Source organism: Eutrema salsugineum, unplaced genomic scaffold (assembly GCF_000478725.1).
Source record: "Eutrema salsugineum unplaced genomic scaffold, Eutsalg1_0 scaffold_5, whole genome shotgun sequence".
NCBI lineage: Eukaryota > Viridiplantae > Streptophyta > Magnoliopsida > Brassicales > Brassicaceae > Eutrema > Eutrema salsugineum.
The window spans coordinates 11,681,618-11,699,518 of record NW_006256612.1 but is presented as its reverse complement, the minus strand read 5'-3'; the positions used below and the strand labels follow the sequence as shown (position 1 = coordinate 11,699,518).

Below are 17,901 nucleotides of genomic sequence, written 5' to 3'. Positions count from 1 at the left end.
TCTCATGATTGAAAGGATTCTGGAATGTTACATAACAAAAGAAACAGTAAAATGTTAGTAACCCAATTTATTAGTATAATAATAATGTTTGGTCTGGTGTTGTCATTGCCTTTCATAAACGCAACTAATAAAGGGTTTGGCAGACTGTATTAAGAAGCCCAGTAAAAGGGAAAAACACGAGTTAACACCAGTAGGTGTTTTTTTTTTTGATCAAAGAATTTCATTTCATTGGGCAATAAATCATGTCTGCAAGGCTATTTAGAGGCCCAACACCAGTAGGTGTTTTACAGAAGGAACATATGAGTAAAGAACTCATAAAGAAACAGAGGGAACCTCCTCGATACGAAAGCAAAAAAAGATGCAAATTTAGAAGATTTTAATACACTGCGTCTGCTTAAACTTCAATCTTCCAATTACCCAGAACCTCCATCTTTTGAAATTTTGTCACGAGGTATCAGCTGCAGTAGCTATATGATCAGCCTCAATTGGTGTATGTTTAAGACTCTACCAATCAAAGGAGTAAAGGTGCTTGAAAATATCGTCGAGGAGCCATCGAAACCTCGGATAATGCAAAAGTTGCAAGTTTAAATGTTTAAATAATGTTAATGAGGTTAAGAGTTTTTAAATTTTAAAGAATTAAAAATAAATTAAAAATAATTAAAAGTTAAGAACTAATCTTTAAAGCTCTTGTTTAAAAAGTAAGAACCTCATTATTTAAGAATTTTACATTTGTCATATTTTAATTAGGTAGTTTTTAATTTTAGAATTAAAATTTAACTATATAAAATATTATGAGAAAATTTGAGAAAATATTTTTGAGTGAGTTTGTATTTTGAAAACTACACCATTTTTATTATTTTTTTATTACTACACTTATTTAAAAATTAAAATGACTAAATTAACCTAAATAAAAATTATATTAGTTTTAATAAAAAATTATAAATTTTACTCAAATAAAAATAAAATATAATCCCTCTGTTTCATAGTAGTTGATTTTCTGAATATTACACATAGATTAAAAAGCAATAAATACTCAACTATTTTCTGTTTTATTTCTTTGATTAGTTTACTTTTACAATTAATTTATTATTTTTATTAATATTACTTTCTCTTTTCCACCAATAGAAAATGAAAACATGAATTAATTACAAACAAACATATATTAATTACATACAGAAAATCAAATATTATGAAACAAGAAATAAAACTCAGAAAATCAACCATTATGAAACAGAGGGAGTATTTACAGATCTACACAAAATAATATATAATTCATTTTCATTTATTATTCTAATAATAAGTCATTTAAACAATATTTTAATAATAAGTAATTTAAAGAATATTCTAATAAATTATTGTTTTAATTATTTTTGTTGATTACAAAAATTATTGCCTACATATCAGTAGAAGTAACAAAGACTTATGTATAGACATCTTACTGCATTTATATCTTTTTTACATAAATGCAAATTATGCAATGCAATCTGCAATTTTAGAAGTTAATTATATAAACTCCCAAAAAAGAGAAAAACATTGAATGCTATGACGATTTGACACATCGCTGCTATTAATATTAACTCAAACCGTTTTATTGGTGAATAACATATCTTCCCGTTTTCATGTGATTCCACATTTAAACGTGAAGATATTTTACGATCTATATATATAAATTTCACGTATCATTTTAATATGGTACATAATCTGTTAGCATTTATGGCAAAAAGAAAATAATAATCTGTTAGCATTAAAATATGAAGATATGTTTCAGCCTTTATAAATCGGGAATCCCACATAAGGTATCAATCATCCCGAACCAAAAAAATGGTTGCATATCTCAGAAAGAATGTTTTATTGGTTTTTATAGTAGCTATACTTTTTTTTGTTGTCTCATCATATGCAAGATTTAGTATGATGGTTACAAAAAGTGAAATTGATAGCACCTGCAAAGATAAATATTTCAATTCCTCGCTTTGTTTTGACGTTCTAAATTCAACCCCTAATATTGGAAAATTAGATTTTTCAGGTCTCACTAAAGTTTTGATCAGTCACCAGTTTCGAAACATTTCAAATACGTTGAAGCAAATAAAAATGTCTGAAGGAAACTCGACGGATTGGCAGGCAATTAATTTATGTGGTAGATTATATAAAAATGCTATTTATGAGAATAATCGTGCTCTCGAAGCTTTGGCAGCCAAGGACTACGATGCTTAAACGTTCGAATCACTGGTGTATCGACTGATATAGAAACGTGTATGGATGCAGTGTCAACGATGAAGCCAATACCACAATTCTTGATCATGGAAAGTACTGTCATTAATAATATAGGTTCCATTATTTTAAAGATTTTGGAATGTTACATAAGAAAAGAAAAAATAAGATGTTATTAGCCCTATATTTTTTTATAATAATATTATTTAGTCTGGTGTTGTCGTTGCCTTTTTGATAAACATAAACATAACTACTCGAATAGCATAACTTAAAGGGTTTGGCAGAATTGTGCGGAAGATTAAGGAGAGCTGGTATTAATAATGGTTTTAGGTTTCTCGAATAGCACAACTTTTTTATGTGAGAAACCTTAAATCTAGGTGCTCGTATAGCTTCGAGTTTGATTATTCCGTGTGCAAATATTCTTTATGGCCTACTTGGTTTAGGATTCTGTCAAAACGTTTAATTTGTGTCGAGCATGCCGGAAGCTTTTGTCAAGGAACATACTTACAAGGACTTCTCAGTAAAATCCGGATACATAATACTAACTAGTAATTTTAATGCAAAACAAAATAAAAAAATGAAAATTAGTACTTTCAAACAAGTTTCATGAAAATAGTTATTTATCTGAAAAAAAACTAACATGTATGTAGTCCGTTAATATTTTGTTTTTCCAAGATCAAAGTTATAAATATATTTCTTTTAAATTCAGGACGATAAAGTGGACAAATACAATATGTTAAACATGTATAAACTCAAATGGATGCATAACAAAAAAAAAAAAAAAACAGACTCCTTCACACTATATAAACACAACTAATTAATTAACACAAATGTTTCCTAAAAAAAATCTAAAATAATTAAACACAAGTTTGTAGCCGTGTGGTGGTCAGAGCCGGGCAATTTGGGGTCGCCACGGTGTCTGTATGTCCTTGAAGTGTACTGGTTTCATGGGAACCACTGATATAGAGAAACAATCCTCCAATGTACAGTCCATGAAACTCCTTGGTGCTCAGGTAACCTGTAATTACTATTTTCACGAGTAACTCATATCTAACCGGATTTTGCAGCATAAACTTTGTGTATTTATCCCCCAAAAAAAGCATAATGTTTGTTTAATATGTGTTAATTTGTGCAGTTCAAATTAAAAACGAGGATATTCGGTGCTATTCACATTAAAAAAGCTCTTGTAATATACTACCTAAACGAGCAATGTTTAATGCTATTTTGTGCTATACACACCAAAAATGAGAATTTACTATCTGAAAGTGAATATTTTGAGCTATTTATCCAAAATTTGAGTTATTCTTTTTTTTTAACACATGAAATCTATCATATTATATGTGAAGATATTTTACAATCTATATAAATTTCACATATCATTTTAATATGGTACATAATCAGTTAGCATTTATGGCAAAAAGAAAATAATAATCTGTTAGCATTAAAATGTGAAGATATGTTTCAGCCTTTATAAAAATCCCACATAAGTTGTCAATCATCTCGAACCAAAAAATGGTTGCATACCTCAAAAATAATTTTTTATTGGTTTTTATTATAGCTATACTTTTTTTTGTTGTCCCATCATATGCAAGATTTAGTATGATGGTTACAAAATGAAATTGATAGCATCTGCAAAGATAAATATTTCAATTCCTCGCTTTGTTTTGAGGTTCTAAATTCAACCCCTAATATTGGAAAATTAGATTTTTCAGGTCTCACTAAAGTTTTGATCAATTACCAGTTTCGAAACATTTCAAAGACGTTGAAGCAAATAAAATTGCTTGAAGGAAACACGACGGATTGGCAGACAGTTAATCTATGTGAAAGATTATATGAAGGTGCTCTTCATGGTAATGAGCGAAGTCTCGAAGCTTTGGCAGCCAAGGACTACAATAGCTTAAACGTTCGAATCACTGGTGTATCGACTGATATAGGAACGTGTATGGATGAAGTGGCAACGATGAAGCAAATACCACAATTCTTGATCATGGATAGTACTGTCATTGATAATATAGGTTTCATTATTTTAAAGATTTTGGAATGTTACATAAGAAAAGAAAAAATAAGATGTTAGTAGCCCTATTTATTAGTATAATAATACTATTGTTTAGTCTGGTGTTGTCATTGCCTTTTTAATAAACATAAACATAACTAATAAAGGGTTTGGCAGAATTGTGCGGAAGATTAAGGAGAGCTGGTATTAATGGTTTTAGGTTTCTCGAATAGCACAACTTTTTTATGTTAGAAACCTTAAATTCAGATGCTCTTATAGCTTCGAGTTTGATTATTCCGTGTGCAAATATTCTTTATGGCCTACTTGGTCACTTAGGATTCTGTCAAAACGTTTAATTTCTGTCGAGCTGCGGGAAGCTTTTGTCAAGGAACATACTTACAAGGACTTCTTTGTAAAATCCGGATATACAATACTAAATAGTAATTTTAATGCAAAACAAAATAAAAAATGAAAATTAGTACTTTCAAATAAGTTTCATGAAAATACTTATTTCTCTGAGAAAAAAAACTAACATGTGTATAGTCCGTTAACATTTTGTTTTTCCAATATCAAAGTTATAAATAAATTTATTTTAAATTCAGGACGATAAAGTGGACAAATGCAACATGTTAAACATGTATAAACTCAAATGGATGCATAATACAGAAAAAACAGACTCTTTCACACTATATAAAAACAACTAATTAATTAACACAAATGTTTCTTAAAAAAAAATCAAAAATAATTAAACACAAGTTTGCAGCCGTGTGGTGGCCAGAGCCGGGCAATATGGGGTCGCCACAGTGTCTGTATGTGCAAAGCTCTCCTTGGAGTGTACTGGTTTCATGGGAACCACAGATATAGAGAAACAATCCTCCAATGTACAGTCCATGAAACTTCTTGGTGCTCAGGTAACTTGTAATTACTATTTTCACCAGTAACTAATATCTCACTGGATTTTGCAGCATAAACTTTGTGTATTTATCCTAAAAAAAACATAATGTTTGTTTAATATGTGTTAATTTGTGCAATTCACATTAAAAACGAGGATATTCGGTGTTATTCACATTAAAAAAGCTCTTGTAATATACTACCTAAACGAGCAATGTTTAGTGCTATTTTGTGCTATACACACCAAAAATGAGAATTTACTATCTGAAAGTGAATATTTTGAGCTATTTATCCAAAATTTGAGTTATTCTTTTTTTTTTTTAACACATGAAATCTATCATATTAGAGCTACCATATCCGCAATACAGAGAAAGGAGGATATCGAATGCTCTGATAGTAGTTAAAAATTTAAGTCAGTGCATGAGTGAAGCTTCCCGGTGACAGTGTACATCTGTGATCTGTCCATGCTCAACGCAATAATCAGAAACATCTGAGAAACAACATCGTACGTTTAATTTTATTAAAATCTGAGTATGTACGTTAGCATCACGCAACACAATTTAAACGTTAAAAATAAGATATAGAAAACAAGAAAAGTCTAAAAAGCTTATCTTCAATTCCTATGGAATCTCATGAAAAACATTAATTACATCCACTTGTTCAATATTTTCCCCCGACCGGAGAAGATGATTTGTTATCTTCACTTGCTCTGTTTTTCGAAAGGGGTTCTTCTCTATGATTAAGATAGAAGACCTAATAAACGATTTTTCAACGCACAAAGATTCAAAAATAAATTCTTTGTTACAAAAAAAAGATTAAAAGAAAATATTAGAATTTCATAATACTGTGATGTTTTTTTTTGTTAATATAATAAATTAACGATGATCCCAAACAGACAATTTTTCAAAACATTAGCAATCATCATTATCAAACGCACGATTTCCCTAAACTAGTTGTTGCTGCCACCAATTTGTAAGTGAATAATTTAGACATACAGTAGATATTCGTTTACTGCGAAGTTGACTATCAAATAATAAATAGTAGATGCTATATTACAGATAGTTATAGCCTCGAGTATGATTATTCCGTGTGCAAATATTCTCTCTCGGCTACTTGATCACTTAGGTTTCGGCCGCCCCAGACATTTTACTCGTGACGAACTTTCCGGAAGCTTTTTACCTTAAACTTTTCGGTAAAATCCAATTTTAAAAAATGAAAACTAATACTAGTTTCAAGTAAATTCCATGGAAAAGACTAATTTCTATGGAAAAGAAACTAAACATTTATTATTCCGTTATAATTTTGTTTTTATTAAAGTTATACTTCTTTTAAATGAAGACGTAAAGTGGACAAATACAACAGCATGTTAAACATGTATATAAAGTCAAACGGAATCATAACAGAGAAAAACCATACACTCTCACACTATAAAAAGGTATCTCATCAACACAAATGTTTCCGAAGAAAAATCACAAATAATAAAAACACAAGTATTTCCATAAAAAAAGTTTCCAGAAGAGAAAAAAGAAGAATCATGTCGTTAACTAACATCCAGGTTCAAGGACAGCCAGTCCCTAGGGTATCGGCAAGAAACCACAGTATGAGAAACTCTGTTGTTTGCGGAGTTTCCATAAAACGTCACCACCGTGTAAGCAATGTACTCAGCCGTAAGAGTGGTCCATCGTTGGGTTCTATTCCAATAAGAACCGACGAGAGCCAGTTTCTTCGTGTTGACGGTACCGGTAAATTCGGGAGGTTCGGTGGGAAGTTTGTACCGGAGACATTGATGTCTCGCCTGAGAGTTCTTGAAGACGAATTTAATTTTGTTTTGAGTTTTGAGCGATCATAAATTTCAGGTTGGTTTTTCTCACATACTCCAATGATTAAGCTTCTCGCCAGCAAAAAAAATAAAGTTCAATTCAATTAATATTAGAAAAACATATCCGACACTTAAAAATCAAACGGATTTATATTTTGTTTGGGGAACAAACATGTTTATAGAGGAATTAATGCGTGAACTAAAATAAATGAGAAAAATAATTTGACGCAAACAGGATTGATCATTGATACCTCGGCACTCAAGTAGTGGCCAGTGGGATATCTTTACTATAGACTGAGACAGCCATAGCACAACATCTTTACTATAGATTAAGACAACCATACTACAACATCTTTTAATTAAGTAGATTAGGGCATGCGGATTCGGTTCATCCGTTCTTCGGGTAATTCCGATTTTCAAAATTTTAAAACCGAAGAGAACCGACTTTTTAAGTATTATTCGGATAAATTCTGTGAAAATGGGAAAACCTCGTTTTTCATGGATCCATATTCCAAACAACGTACGAACAGACACATGACCTCTTTTTTTTCTTTTTACATAAGAAGTAAAATACAAATAATGTAAAGATGATATTGCTTCTATTTAGCAAAAATGATATAATAAAACGTGATAATTGATAAATGTTTGTTTTTATGTGTGCTTTGAATTATAATTAGGAGGAGCTAACCACAACATTAAGAGACTACGTAGGAAGAGAAACCCCTCTCTACTTCGCCGGACGTTTAACGGAACACTACAAGAACCTAGCTAGAACCACCGGAGGAGGTGGACGAAGCGGTGGTCCCGATATCTACCTAAAAAGGGAAGATCTTAGCCATGGTGGATCCCACAAAATCAACAACGCTCTCGCTCAGGCAATGATCGCCCGGCGGCTTGGTTGCAGCCGTGTGGTAGCCGCCACAGGAGCCGGGCAACATGGGGTCGCCACGGCGGCTGCATGTGCAAAGTTTTCGTTGGAGTGTACTGTTTTCATGGGAACCACTGATATAGAGAAACAATCCTCTAATGTACAGTCCATGAAACTGCTTGGTGCTCAGGTAACTTGTAATTACTATTTGTGTAAAAACGATTCACGAGTAACCGAATCTAATTGGATCCGGTTTTTCAGCATAACCTAACTGATCCGGTTTTGCAACAAAAAGCATAAAGCTTGTTTGATAAATTTTGTCCTTTTGTGTTTCAATTTTTGCTATTCTGCTCTCGGGTTTAAAAGTTATAAGGTACTCCCGTTTTTAACATATTCATAAGGTATATCTAAGATTTACAAAACTTCAACAGACCACCAAAAGGTTAAGCAACAAAGGTACCAGAAAATTAATAAAAAGAAGTACAAATCTAGCAAGAATATAATGCTGGTAATTAAAAATAGGTGGTACAAAAATTATACGGAATAATTAAACAAAGACTAATTTTTTTGTTTGATTTCTAATTAGATGAGTTTTACCTAGATATATATCTCGCAACAGCAAAATTCAAATAGATGGAACATAAAATTCGTTTTATATTATATAGGTGAAATCAGTGGAGGGAACATTCAAAGATGCGAGCTCAGAGGCGATTCGAAATTGGGTGGGAAATCTAGAAACCACATACTATTTATCTGGCACGGTCGTAGGACCGCACCCGTGTCCAGTAATGGTACGTGAGTTTCAATCCGTGACTGGGAAAGAGACGAGAAGGCAAGCAAATCAACTATGGGGTGGTAAGCCTGATGTGTTGGTGGGTTGTGTGGGGAGTGGCTCAAACGCATTAGGTCTGTTTCATGAGTTTGTTGGAGATGAGGATGTGCGGCTAGTCGGGGTCGAGGCGGCAGGGCTCGGTCTGGATTCAGGGAAACATTCAGCTACTTTGGCCGTTGGGGAGATTGGTGTATATCACGGTACGATGAGCTATTTATTGCAAGATGATGAAGGACACTAGACCACACTCCATAGGAGTTGGGTAAGTCATAAGTGTGAAAGTTATCTCAACATTTTACAACACATTTATATATAGCGGATACACATATTACATTATTTTGACTGCCGACAAAAGAAAAGTTAGGCTAAAACACAACAAATTTGGTACTCCATTTGTTTCTTCAAACAGTTTCCTAAACTAATCCTGGAGTTAATTACCTCGATTTAGGATTATTAATTAAAGTTAAAAGAAAAGCTAAATTTTTAATATGATGAACTAAAAACGATATTTCGATTTAACTTTTTGTATTTCAGATATTTCCATTTAACTGTATAGAAAAGTTAACTGGCAAAGCATATTTGTACAAGTTTCACGTTTTTTTTTTAAAACACACACGATTAAAGTTACTTGCACGTCTATTTAGCGAAAGAAAAAAAGATTTACACGTGTATCACATGCAAGTCATCTCTCGTAATCGGTTATGAACCAGTCTTGTTGAACCGGATTTTAACCTGGCAGGATCAAACTCCAAAACTGAGTTTAATCTAAAATTGGATGACCAAATTAATTTTTTAAAGCAAAGAGAAGACGTTAGTACTAAGCCTCACATATGCTTTGATTACATGGTCGTAGGTTAGAGTATCCTGGAGTTGGACCGGAGATAAGCTTTCTGAAAGAAACCGGAAGAGCCGAATTCTACACAGCAACAGACCAAGAAGCAATTCAAGGTACCTCTCTAATTCCGTACCACTAATGTTTCTTTTTAATTCTTACAAGAATTGTTCATCAGCTAAACACAATCTTCTATATTATTGTCGATTGTAGCGTGCATGCTGTTGAGCAGATTGGAGGGAATAATCCCGGCATTGGAAGCGTCTCACGCGCTCGCGTTCCTCGACAAACTCGTTCCTACTCTGCGCGATGGTACCAAAGTGGTCTTGAATTGCAGTGGCCGTGGCGACAAAGATCTAGACACTCTCATGCAACGAGGCATTGCCTAATTTAATTAATTGATATGTTAATACATATATTTACGTTATATCATAATTTTAATGTTTAAGATTTGTCTTGTTCACTTAAATTATATCTTTAATCTATCAAAATCTATACTTGATCGGATATTAGAATCTATAATTAATGTTTTCTCAGGTTCACGTTTTCTCAAAGTTAAAAGACAGAAAGATCCACTATGGTACAATTCAAAAGCGAAAATTTTCAGCTTTTAGGTCTCTCTACACATGTGATGAACATCACTCTACAATTTTAGCGGTCCAAAATTTACTAACGTATCATTTTTCTTTTATTAAGATGTCATGCTTATCTAGACAATCTAAGAAATTCTGCCACACCGGGAAACTAGTTATATTATTGTATGATTTGTAAATTTTATTGTACTTCACTATCATACATTATAACATTAATAAAGTAAATTTACCTAGAATATAATTTACTTAACTATCATACAGTAATAAAGTAATTTTTATTGTACTCCACTGTCATACATGAAATTTTTTTTTGATTAAAATAAATAAAATAGAACAAATCATATTAAAATCCTACATATTAAGGTGATAAACGAAAATCTCAAAAATAAAATTAAGAAATATAAAATTTAGTTAAAAGTTCTGGCATCTGTAAACAACAGTTTTTTTTTCTTACGGTGAGGAGAGCTTATAAGAGCTAACATCAGACGTTATAAAATCAATAAAGCTTTCTCACATGTGACCAAAGCTCTTGTTTCAACGGTTCATATTCACTTCACATAGTATATATATGTATCAAGACTACAGTTTGCATACATAAATATTGTATGTCAAAGAAGAATTTCAGGTCTCATCACGAAAACTCTTAATGGTAATCTAATCCACAAAGCAAATTCAAGATTTATGATTCCACAGTTCTGTAAACTTTAATCAATCACCTAATTTTGTATATGAAGACATGGTGAGTTTCTATGCCACACAGTGCAATGGTTTGTCAATGGACAAAGAAAGCTTGCTCAATCGAAATTTGAGAGTCAAAAATATAATGAAGAAGGCCATGTGTGTGTTTAGCGTTTTCGTCTACATTTGTTTTGCAATGTGATAATTATTAATCATCATACCATCGAACACATATACAAAAAAAAACAATCATGCATGATCTAAGTAAATAGTTAAATTAATCGATTTGCTTAACTAATGATTAACTAGTATACTCCTTCTCTTCAGAATTATTTGATGTTTAAGGTTTTTGCACACAGTTTAAGGATTCATTTAATTTTTCTTTTCCCTATACTAAAAATATTATTTATAATTCATTTAAATATCATTCAGCCAATAAGAAGACAATCTGCAGAATATAAAAGGTCAAAAACTATAAAAATTTATTAAATTTTGCATTGAAAAATGAGAACATTAAATAATTCTGAACAAAAAAACCTTCTAAAACATCAAATAATTCTGAATAGAGGGAGTAATAATTTCAATCTTCAAATGAATAGCAAACACTGATGCTAAGCTTAACTTTAGCTCATCGACAGTCTCTACGGCCAACAAGACGAAAAATACTAAATACCCATCCCATAGAGCTCACGAATCGGCACACTATAAGGGCATTTCGGTTATTACACATAATCTGAATTTCATTTTTGTCGCCAACCTCTAAAGAGTAAAGACCCATACTTTCCCTCCTCTCTGCCCTCACCTCCTTCCTTACCCTATAAAAACCTTCGCTTCCGCCTCTTCCATTTTCCCAAGAAACAAAAACAGCTCTTTTCTCTTTCTATCAAAAATCTTCACTAAACAGAGTTTTTTTTCTCCTCTCGAACCAACCTCGTGATCATCGCAAGTTGTTAAATTTCCCCAAATAAAAACGATGATTTCTTCAATTAAACCGGTATCGCCCTCCTTAACCGCAATCGGCGGCGTAAGGCGATCAGCTCCGGGAAAGCTCCGGTTTTCTCCCTTACCCATCATCAGAAACTTCGAGAAACCTAATCCTTTCCCTCTTCAAGTTTTATCTGCTCAGAATTTTTCGAATTTCTCTGTGTCGGCGGCGGCGCAGAGGCGTGATGTTTTCAAGGTTGGAGCTTACGAGGCCGATCGATCTCAGCCGATTGAAATCGGTATTGAAATTTCTGACGAACAATCGAGGCAGAAGGTAAAGATTGGGATCTACTTCGCGACTTGGTGGGCACTGAACGTTGTGTTCAATATATACAACAAGAAGGTCCTGAACGCTTTTCCTTACCCGTGGCTAACTTCGACGCTTTCTCTTGCTTGTGGGTCTCTGATGATGCTCGTCTCTTGGGTCACTAGAGTCGCCGAAGCTCCCAAAACCGATCTCGATTTCTGGAAAACTCTGTTCCCGGTACGAACTCTAGCTTTCATTAGTGTTGTTGTTGCCTGGTGTTTGATTTTGGAAGGTGCTCTGTCTGATTAGTTCTTCGAGATAAGATAGAAGAGTGAAATGAAACTGTGAAAGTCTGTAACTTGGAAGCTGAATTCTGCAGAAATCCTCAAATTCAACATTTTGTGAGATTAACCGTTTTAAGTGCTGATGGAACTGTGTGATGATGAATTGATTGTTCAGGTGGCAGTGGCTCATACGATTGGACATGTAGCAGCGACAGTGAGTATGTCGAAAGTTGCAGTGTCTTTCACACACATCATCAAAAGTGGTGAACCAGCCTTCAGCGTCCTTGTCTCGAGGCTCTTCTTAGGCGACACATTTCCTCTACCAGTTTACCTCTCCCTCTTACCCATCATCGGAGGCTGCGCTCTCGCTGCTGTCACCGAACTCAACTTCAATATGATCGGTAATCATAAACATCCTTTGATTGCTTAAAATTGCTGTTGTGTAATTCAATAAGGTGTGTGAGTCAATGCAAACACATATTATGCAAGATGTAGATAAAAAGTGTGTTTTTTTTGGGATTTTTCAGGGTTTATGGGGGCTATGATATCGAATTTGGCGTTTGTGTTCCGCAACATATTCTCAAAGAAAGGGATGAAAGGGAAGTCAGTGAGTGGGATGAATTACTACGCTTGCTTATCTATGATGTCTCTTCTTATCGTCACTCCTTTCGCCATTGCTGTGGAAGGTCCCCAAGTGTGGGCTGCTGGTTGGCAAAACGCTGTATCCGAGATTGGACCAAACTTTGTCTGGTAACTTTTTAACCAAATTAGTATGATATCCATTGATCTTGTACAAAGGAATATAAGTCCTTTTCAAAAGAGTTTGTTTTGATACCTTGTAAAATGTTTGAATTCAGGTGGGTAGTGGCACAGAGTGTGTTCTACCATTTGTATAATCAAGTCTCGTACATGTCACTCGACCAAATTTCACCCTTGACATTTAGCGTTGGAAACACGATGAAGCGGATCTCAGTCATCGTTGCCTCGATCATCATCTTTCACACCCCGATTAGACCTGTCAATGCCCTCGGTGCTGCCATTGCTATTCTTGGAACTTTCATCTACTCTCAGGTAGAGTGAACAGGTACACTTTTTTTCATAGTCTGCATTATGATGCTTTCTTCCTCGTTATCTGTCTGCTCTGAGATGAAAGGAAGAGATGAAAACAACACACAAAGATGATGCCCTTTTGTTTTACGTTAGTGTCAAACGATAATCTTGTTCATTTATTGAAAGAAAAGCTTGAACCTTTAGTGATCACTGATCAAAGATTAACGAAATCTAACTCCACGAATTGGCCAATGCTGTATCGCTTTTGGACTTTATCTTCAGTTTAAAGCTCTTTGTTTTGTGTGAGTATTTGGAATGATGATGTTCTTTTCCGTTTTGAATCTTCGAGCAGGCGAAGCAGTGAGGAGACTGAAGTCGGAGCGGTTTCACAGGGGAATTTTGATACACCAAAGATACTGAGAAGTGAGAACAGAGGACATAAGAATATTCCTATGAAGATCTCAGGAGGGTTATGTGATCGTTGGATCTGAGGAAATGGAGTTGGAAGATCAACGGCTTAAAATCTTTGCATACTGCTTTGATATGTATAATGTAATTTAACCTTCTACCAATAGGATCCAAAGATCAACTGATTGATTTGAACTACCACTCCACTGTATAATCTAAAGTTAATACAAGACCCACTAAATATATAATATTCTCCTTTTTCTGACGTTGTTTAAGATTATAATCTTCTTATTCTTTCCTATTTTTTTGTGTCAACGACTGCTTCATTATGTAATTTATAAGCAAATCTCATATCCTCGTTATATTCTTGATGAAGTTCTCGTTTCTCTAAGTTTCATATGTTTTTGGTCTTCTTTCTTACTAATTCGTTTTGAGCTTTCTTTGGTTTTCGTATAAACAATAAAAGTAGGTGAATTGGTTTTCTCGGGATGAATTACTGTATATTTTTGGAGCAAATCCAATGCGACGGACCTACGGACTACAAACATTAATTTTGATGTACGTATAAATTATAGGCAACGTATAGATTTTAGAAGACGCAGCTATGCCTGTAGGCTGTAGCTATATGACATATCTTTGAGAAACAAGATAAAATGTACATAATTAAAACGAGGAAAATTGTAAAAAAAAAAGTATGCATTTTCAAATTTTGGCTGTTTAAAGCATGACCATGCTGTAGATAATTTAAATCATCAATTTTTTTTGTTGAATTTAAATTTAAATTATTAATTTTTATTGACTGAGTCAAATTAGACATGATTTTAAATCGACTAACAAAATAAATAAATAGGCTTAAAAACCATTAAAAATTATGAAACGACGTTATTTTGTCCATCTTTTTAAAACAACAAGTCAAAAAAATCCTTAATCTGTTAAAATCCTAATATTTTTAAAATACAATTTCAACCAAGTCACTTTACTCAAATGTCTTTTTCTATCGAAACCAAAACTAATTCGTGAAATTATGCATAGCAGCTAAAATCCTTAGAACTCGTATGAACATAAGTAGCTTTAAGCAATTCGAGTTGTTTCTCAAAACTCTTTTATAATAGAATTATAGCCGCCAAATTATCCTGAAGTCTGGACGTTCATACCCAAAATTAAGTTGTAATTTTGCAAATGTTGCAAGAATAAAGCCCTAAAACTGGTAATTCTTCTCACGAGAAACTCTTTAACAGTTACAAGATATAAGACCGAAGCAGAGAGCATCCCATTATTGGATTTCTAAAGAGACAAAGAGATATAATTATTCAAATCCTCACTCACGCCTAAGAAAAAACATACAAAACTCTGGCTTTTACGAAAAACCCGATTACGATAAGAGACTCATAAACTTTCAACACTTCACTCAGTTGCTAGAAGACATTAACACTTGGCCAACTAACATCCACCTGTCTCTGTAAATTCTACACAGAGTAATTAAGACTCAGAGACTCCAGTCTACTAACACGGACCAACTCCTACTATATATATAGCTTTTACGAATATTGGAATAGCGTTTCAAATTTTATTTTTTTTCGTAACTGAAAGTTCATCATATTAAGGTTTTATTTTCTAATATGGGAGAAGTTCTGAACATTTGTTGGAAAACAAAAAACTTATGAGCGAGGAAAAAATAGAATTTGTAACTCTTACCATCCTTCTTTGCAATTAATTTTCTTCGTTAAATAGGACTTTCAATAGGATAGATAAACTAAACAGAGAAATGAAGTAGCTTCTTTGTCAAAGAAGTACAAAAAAGTAGCTTCTATTTTTGTGACCTTATATATATTAAATGACATTTCCTTTAAATATTAAATATATCAAGTAAACTTTTTTTGTCCTCAAATAAGCTACAACCCAAAATTCAACGCAAGGTTTGGGAATGTATGATATAATATTTTCGCATTCCCCTAATTAATGTTGCCAAGAAAATTTTGGAGGACTAATGTGCCCCCTATGAACATCTATACCTTAAAAATATATCATTATAGAGCACATACTTTAACTAGATCAACAATACTGTCATACATTCACACTGATAACTGATTATTAATTAGGTATGTATCTAGTTAAAAAACTTAAACTATATACCAATTATATACAGTCAAAAGTAAATGCACACAGATGGTTGGTGAGACCAATTACTCATTAGGTTCATGTGGTAGATCACTTCATCACACATACAGATGTATACTTTCTCTATATAACAAGAACCCTAAAACCTCTCTTCACTATAAACTTTCCCTAAACTCCATCTACCAATCTTCTTCACTTATCTCCCATCTCTCTCTCCCTCTCTCTATCTATTCAAATAGTAAACAAATATGGATCTAACTGATGTTATCATATTCTTGTTCGCTCTCTATTTCATCAACTTTTGGTGGCGCCGTTACTCCTCCGCTGGAAGCAGCCAATGTCGCCTGAACATCCCGCCGGGACCAAAAGGGTGGCCACTAGTCGGAAACCTTCTCCAAGTCATATCCCAACGTCAGCATTTCGTCTTCCTAATGCGTGACCTACGTAAGAAGTACGGTCCAATATTCACCATGCAAATGGGACAACGTACGATGATTATCGTCACAGACGAGAAACTCATCCACGAGGCTCTTGTCCAACGCGGCCCCACTTTCGCTTCCCGGCCACCGGACTCGCCCATCCGGCTCATGTTTAGCGTCGGAAAATGCGCTATAAACTCGGCCGAGTACGGATCTTTGTGGCGGACTCTGAGGAGGAACTTTGTGACAGAGCTCGTGACCCCGACTAGAGTGAAGCAGTGCTCGTGGATAAGGACTTGGGCTATGGCGAACCATATGAAGAGGATTAAAACGGAGAGTATTGAGAAAGGTTACGTCGAGGTTATGAGTCAATGCAGGCTAACGATTTGCAGCATCTTGATATGTCTTTGTTTCGGAGCCAAGATCAGCGAGGAAAAGATCAAGAACATTGAGAACGTTCTTAAGGACGTTATGCTTATAACTGCTCCTACTTTACCGGACTTTTTACCTGTTTTTACTCCGTTGTTTCGGCGTCAAGTTAGGGAAGCGAGAGAGCTAAGGAAGACGCAGCTCGAGTGTCTTGTACCGTTGATTAGAAACCGTCGTGCGTTTGTTGACGCAAAGGCGAGTCCTAACGAAGAGATGGTGAGTCCCATCGGTGCCGCTTATGTAGATTCTTTGTTTGGTTTGAAGCCGATCGAGAGAGGCGGCGAGCTCGGAGATGAAGAGATTGTAACTTTATGTTCGGAGATTGTCTCGGCCGGTACGGACACGAGCGCGACCACGCTTGAATGGGCGTTGCTTCATCTTGTGACCGACCAAAACATCCAAGAAAAGCTATACGAGGAAGTTGTCCAAGTTGTTGGCAAAAACGGCGTCGTTGAAGAGGATGACGTGGCGAAAATACCTTACTTGGAGGCTATTGTGAAAGAGACTCTCCGGCGCCACCCACCTGGGCATTTTCTTCTCTCTCACGCCGCCGTTAAAGATACGGAGCTAGGAGGCTATGATATTCCGGCAGGGGCATATGTGGAATTCTACACTGCTTGGGTTACTGAGAACCCGGAGATTTGGTCGGATCCGGGTAAGTTTCGACCCGAGAGGTTTTTGACCGGTGGGGACGGTGTAAATGCTGACTGGACCGGAACACGTGGCGTTACCATGTTGCCGTTTGGTGCGGGTCGTCGGATCTGTCCGGCTTGGTCTTTGGGGGTTCTACACATCAACTTGATGCTTGCTAGGATGATCCATTCCTTTAAATGGATCCCTGTTCCGGACTCTCCACCCGACCCGGCGGAGACTTTCGCGTTTACGGTCGTGATGAAGAATTCTCTCAGAGCCCAGATCCTGTCAAGAACTTGATATGGATAAGTTCGAACTGGATGCAGTCGGGTCGGGTTTATGATATGATAATGCTTTTGTATGCGTGTGTGCCAATTAGTAATATATAGTACGTCGCTTTAATCTCAGCTATTAATTGTGTAGTTCGTTACTATCTTTTTCAATATTTATTCCAAAATAGCTATTGTTTCTGCTCTTCAATGTTAAATAGTATATACTATATAGTACTTATCAAATATGCGTGTTCGGTCGGTTCATGTGTTTGTAGGCATAGTTGGTCACTAATTACGTACAAATTTAATGCCATTATTTTTTTAAAAAAATATAGTTAATTAT

General features: G+C 34.6%; 3 protein-coding genes across 4 annotated transcripts; all 3 read left to right on the top strand.

Annotated features, from left to right (window-relative positions):
* The first annotated feature begins 6,626 nt into the window (after positions 1-6,626).
* Positions 6,627-9,832, top strand: LOC18993719 (tryptophan synthase beta chain 1). The gene is given in 7 exon segments (XM_024152316.1): positions 6,627-6,923; positions 6,925-6,948; positions 7,589-7,969; positions 8,445-8,848; positions 8,850-8,873; positions 9,465-9,559; positions 9,657-9,832. Coding segments are annotated over 7 exon segments (1,401 nt in total).
* Positions 9,833-11,687: 1,855 nt separating this feature from the next.
* LOC18993718 (glucose-6-phosphate/phosphate translocator 2, chloroplastic) lies at positions 11,688-13,968 on the top strand. 2 transcript variants are annotated; one of them, XM_006417274.2, is made up of 5 exons: positions 11,688-12,182; positions 12,405-12,630; positions 12,757-12,979; positions 13,087-13,300; positions 13,632-13,968. In XM_006417274.2, the coding sequence occupies exons 1-5, from the start codon at positions 11,688-11,690 to the stop codon at positions 13,641-13,643; spliced, it is 1,170 nt and encodes a 389-aa protein (XP_006417337.1). In that variant the 3' UTR covers positions 13,644-13,968. The 2 variants fall into 2 exon arrangements, with proteins under 2 accessions (XP_006417337.1, XP_006417336.1); XM_006417273.2 differs by having other exon boundaries at positions 13,087-13,313; positions 13,632-13,961.
* Positions 13,969-15,979: 2,011 nt separating this feature from the next.
* Positions 15,980-17,757, top strand: LOC18993717 (cytochrome P450 77A3). Its single transcript, XM_006417272.2, has one exon. The coding sequence runs from the start codon at positions 16,054-16,056 to the stop codon at positions 17,584-17,586; it is 1,533 nt and encodes a 510-aa protein (XP_006417335.1). The 5' UTR covers positions 15,980-16,053; the 3' UTR covers positions 17,587-17,757.
* Positions 17,758-17,901: the final 144 nt, after the last annotated feature.

Coding starts and splice junctions, on each gene's coding strand:
- LOC18993718 (XM_006417274.2), top strand. CDS start 11,688: ATGATTTCTTCAATTAAACCGGTATCGCCCTCCTTAACCGCAATCGGC. Junction 12,631..12,756: donor ACTCAACTTCAATATGATCG/GTAATCATAAAC, acceptor GGGATTTTTCAG/GGTTTATGGGGGCTATGATA. Junction 12,980..13,086: donor ATTGGACCAAACTTTGTCTG/GTAACTTTTTAA, acceptor GTTTGAATTCAG/GTGGGTAGTGGCACAGAGTG.
- LOC18993717 (XM_006417272.2), top strand. CDS start 16,054: ATGGATCTAACTGATGTTATCATATTCTTGTTCGCTCTCTATTTCATC.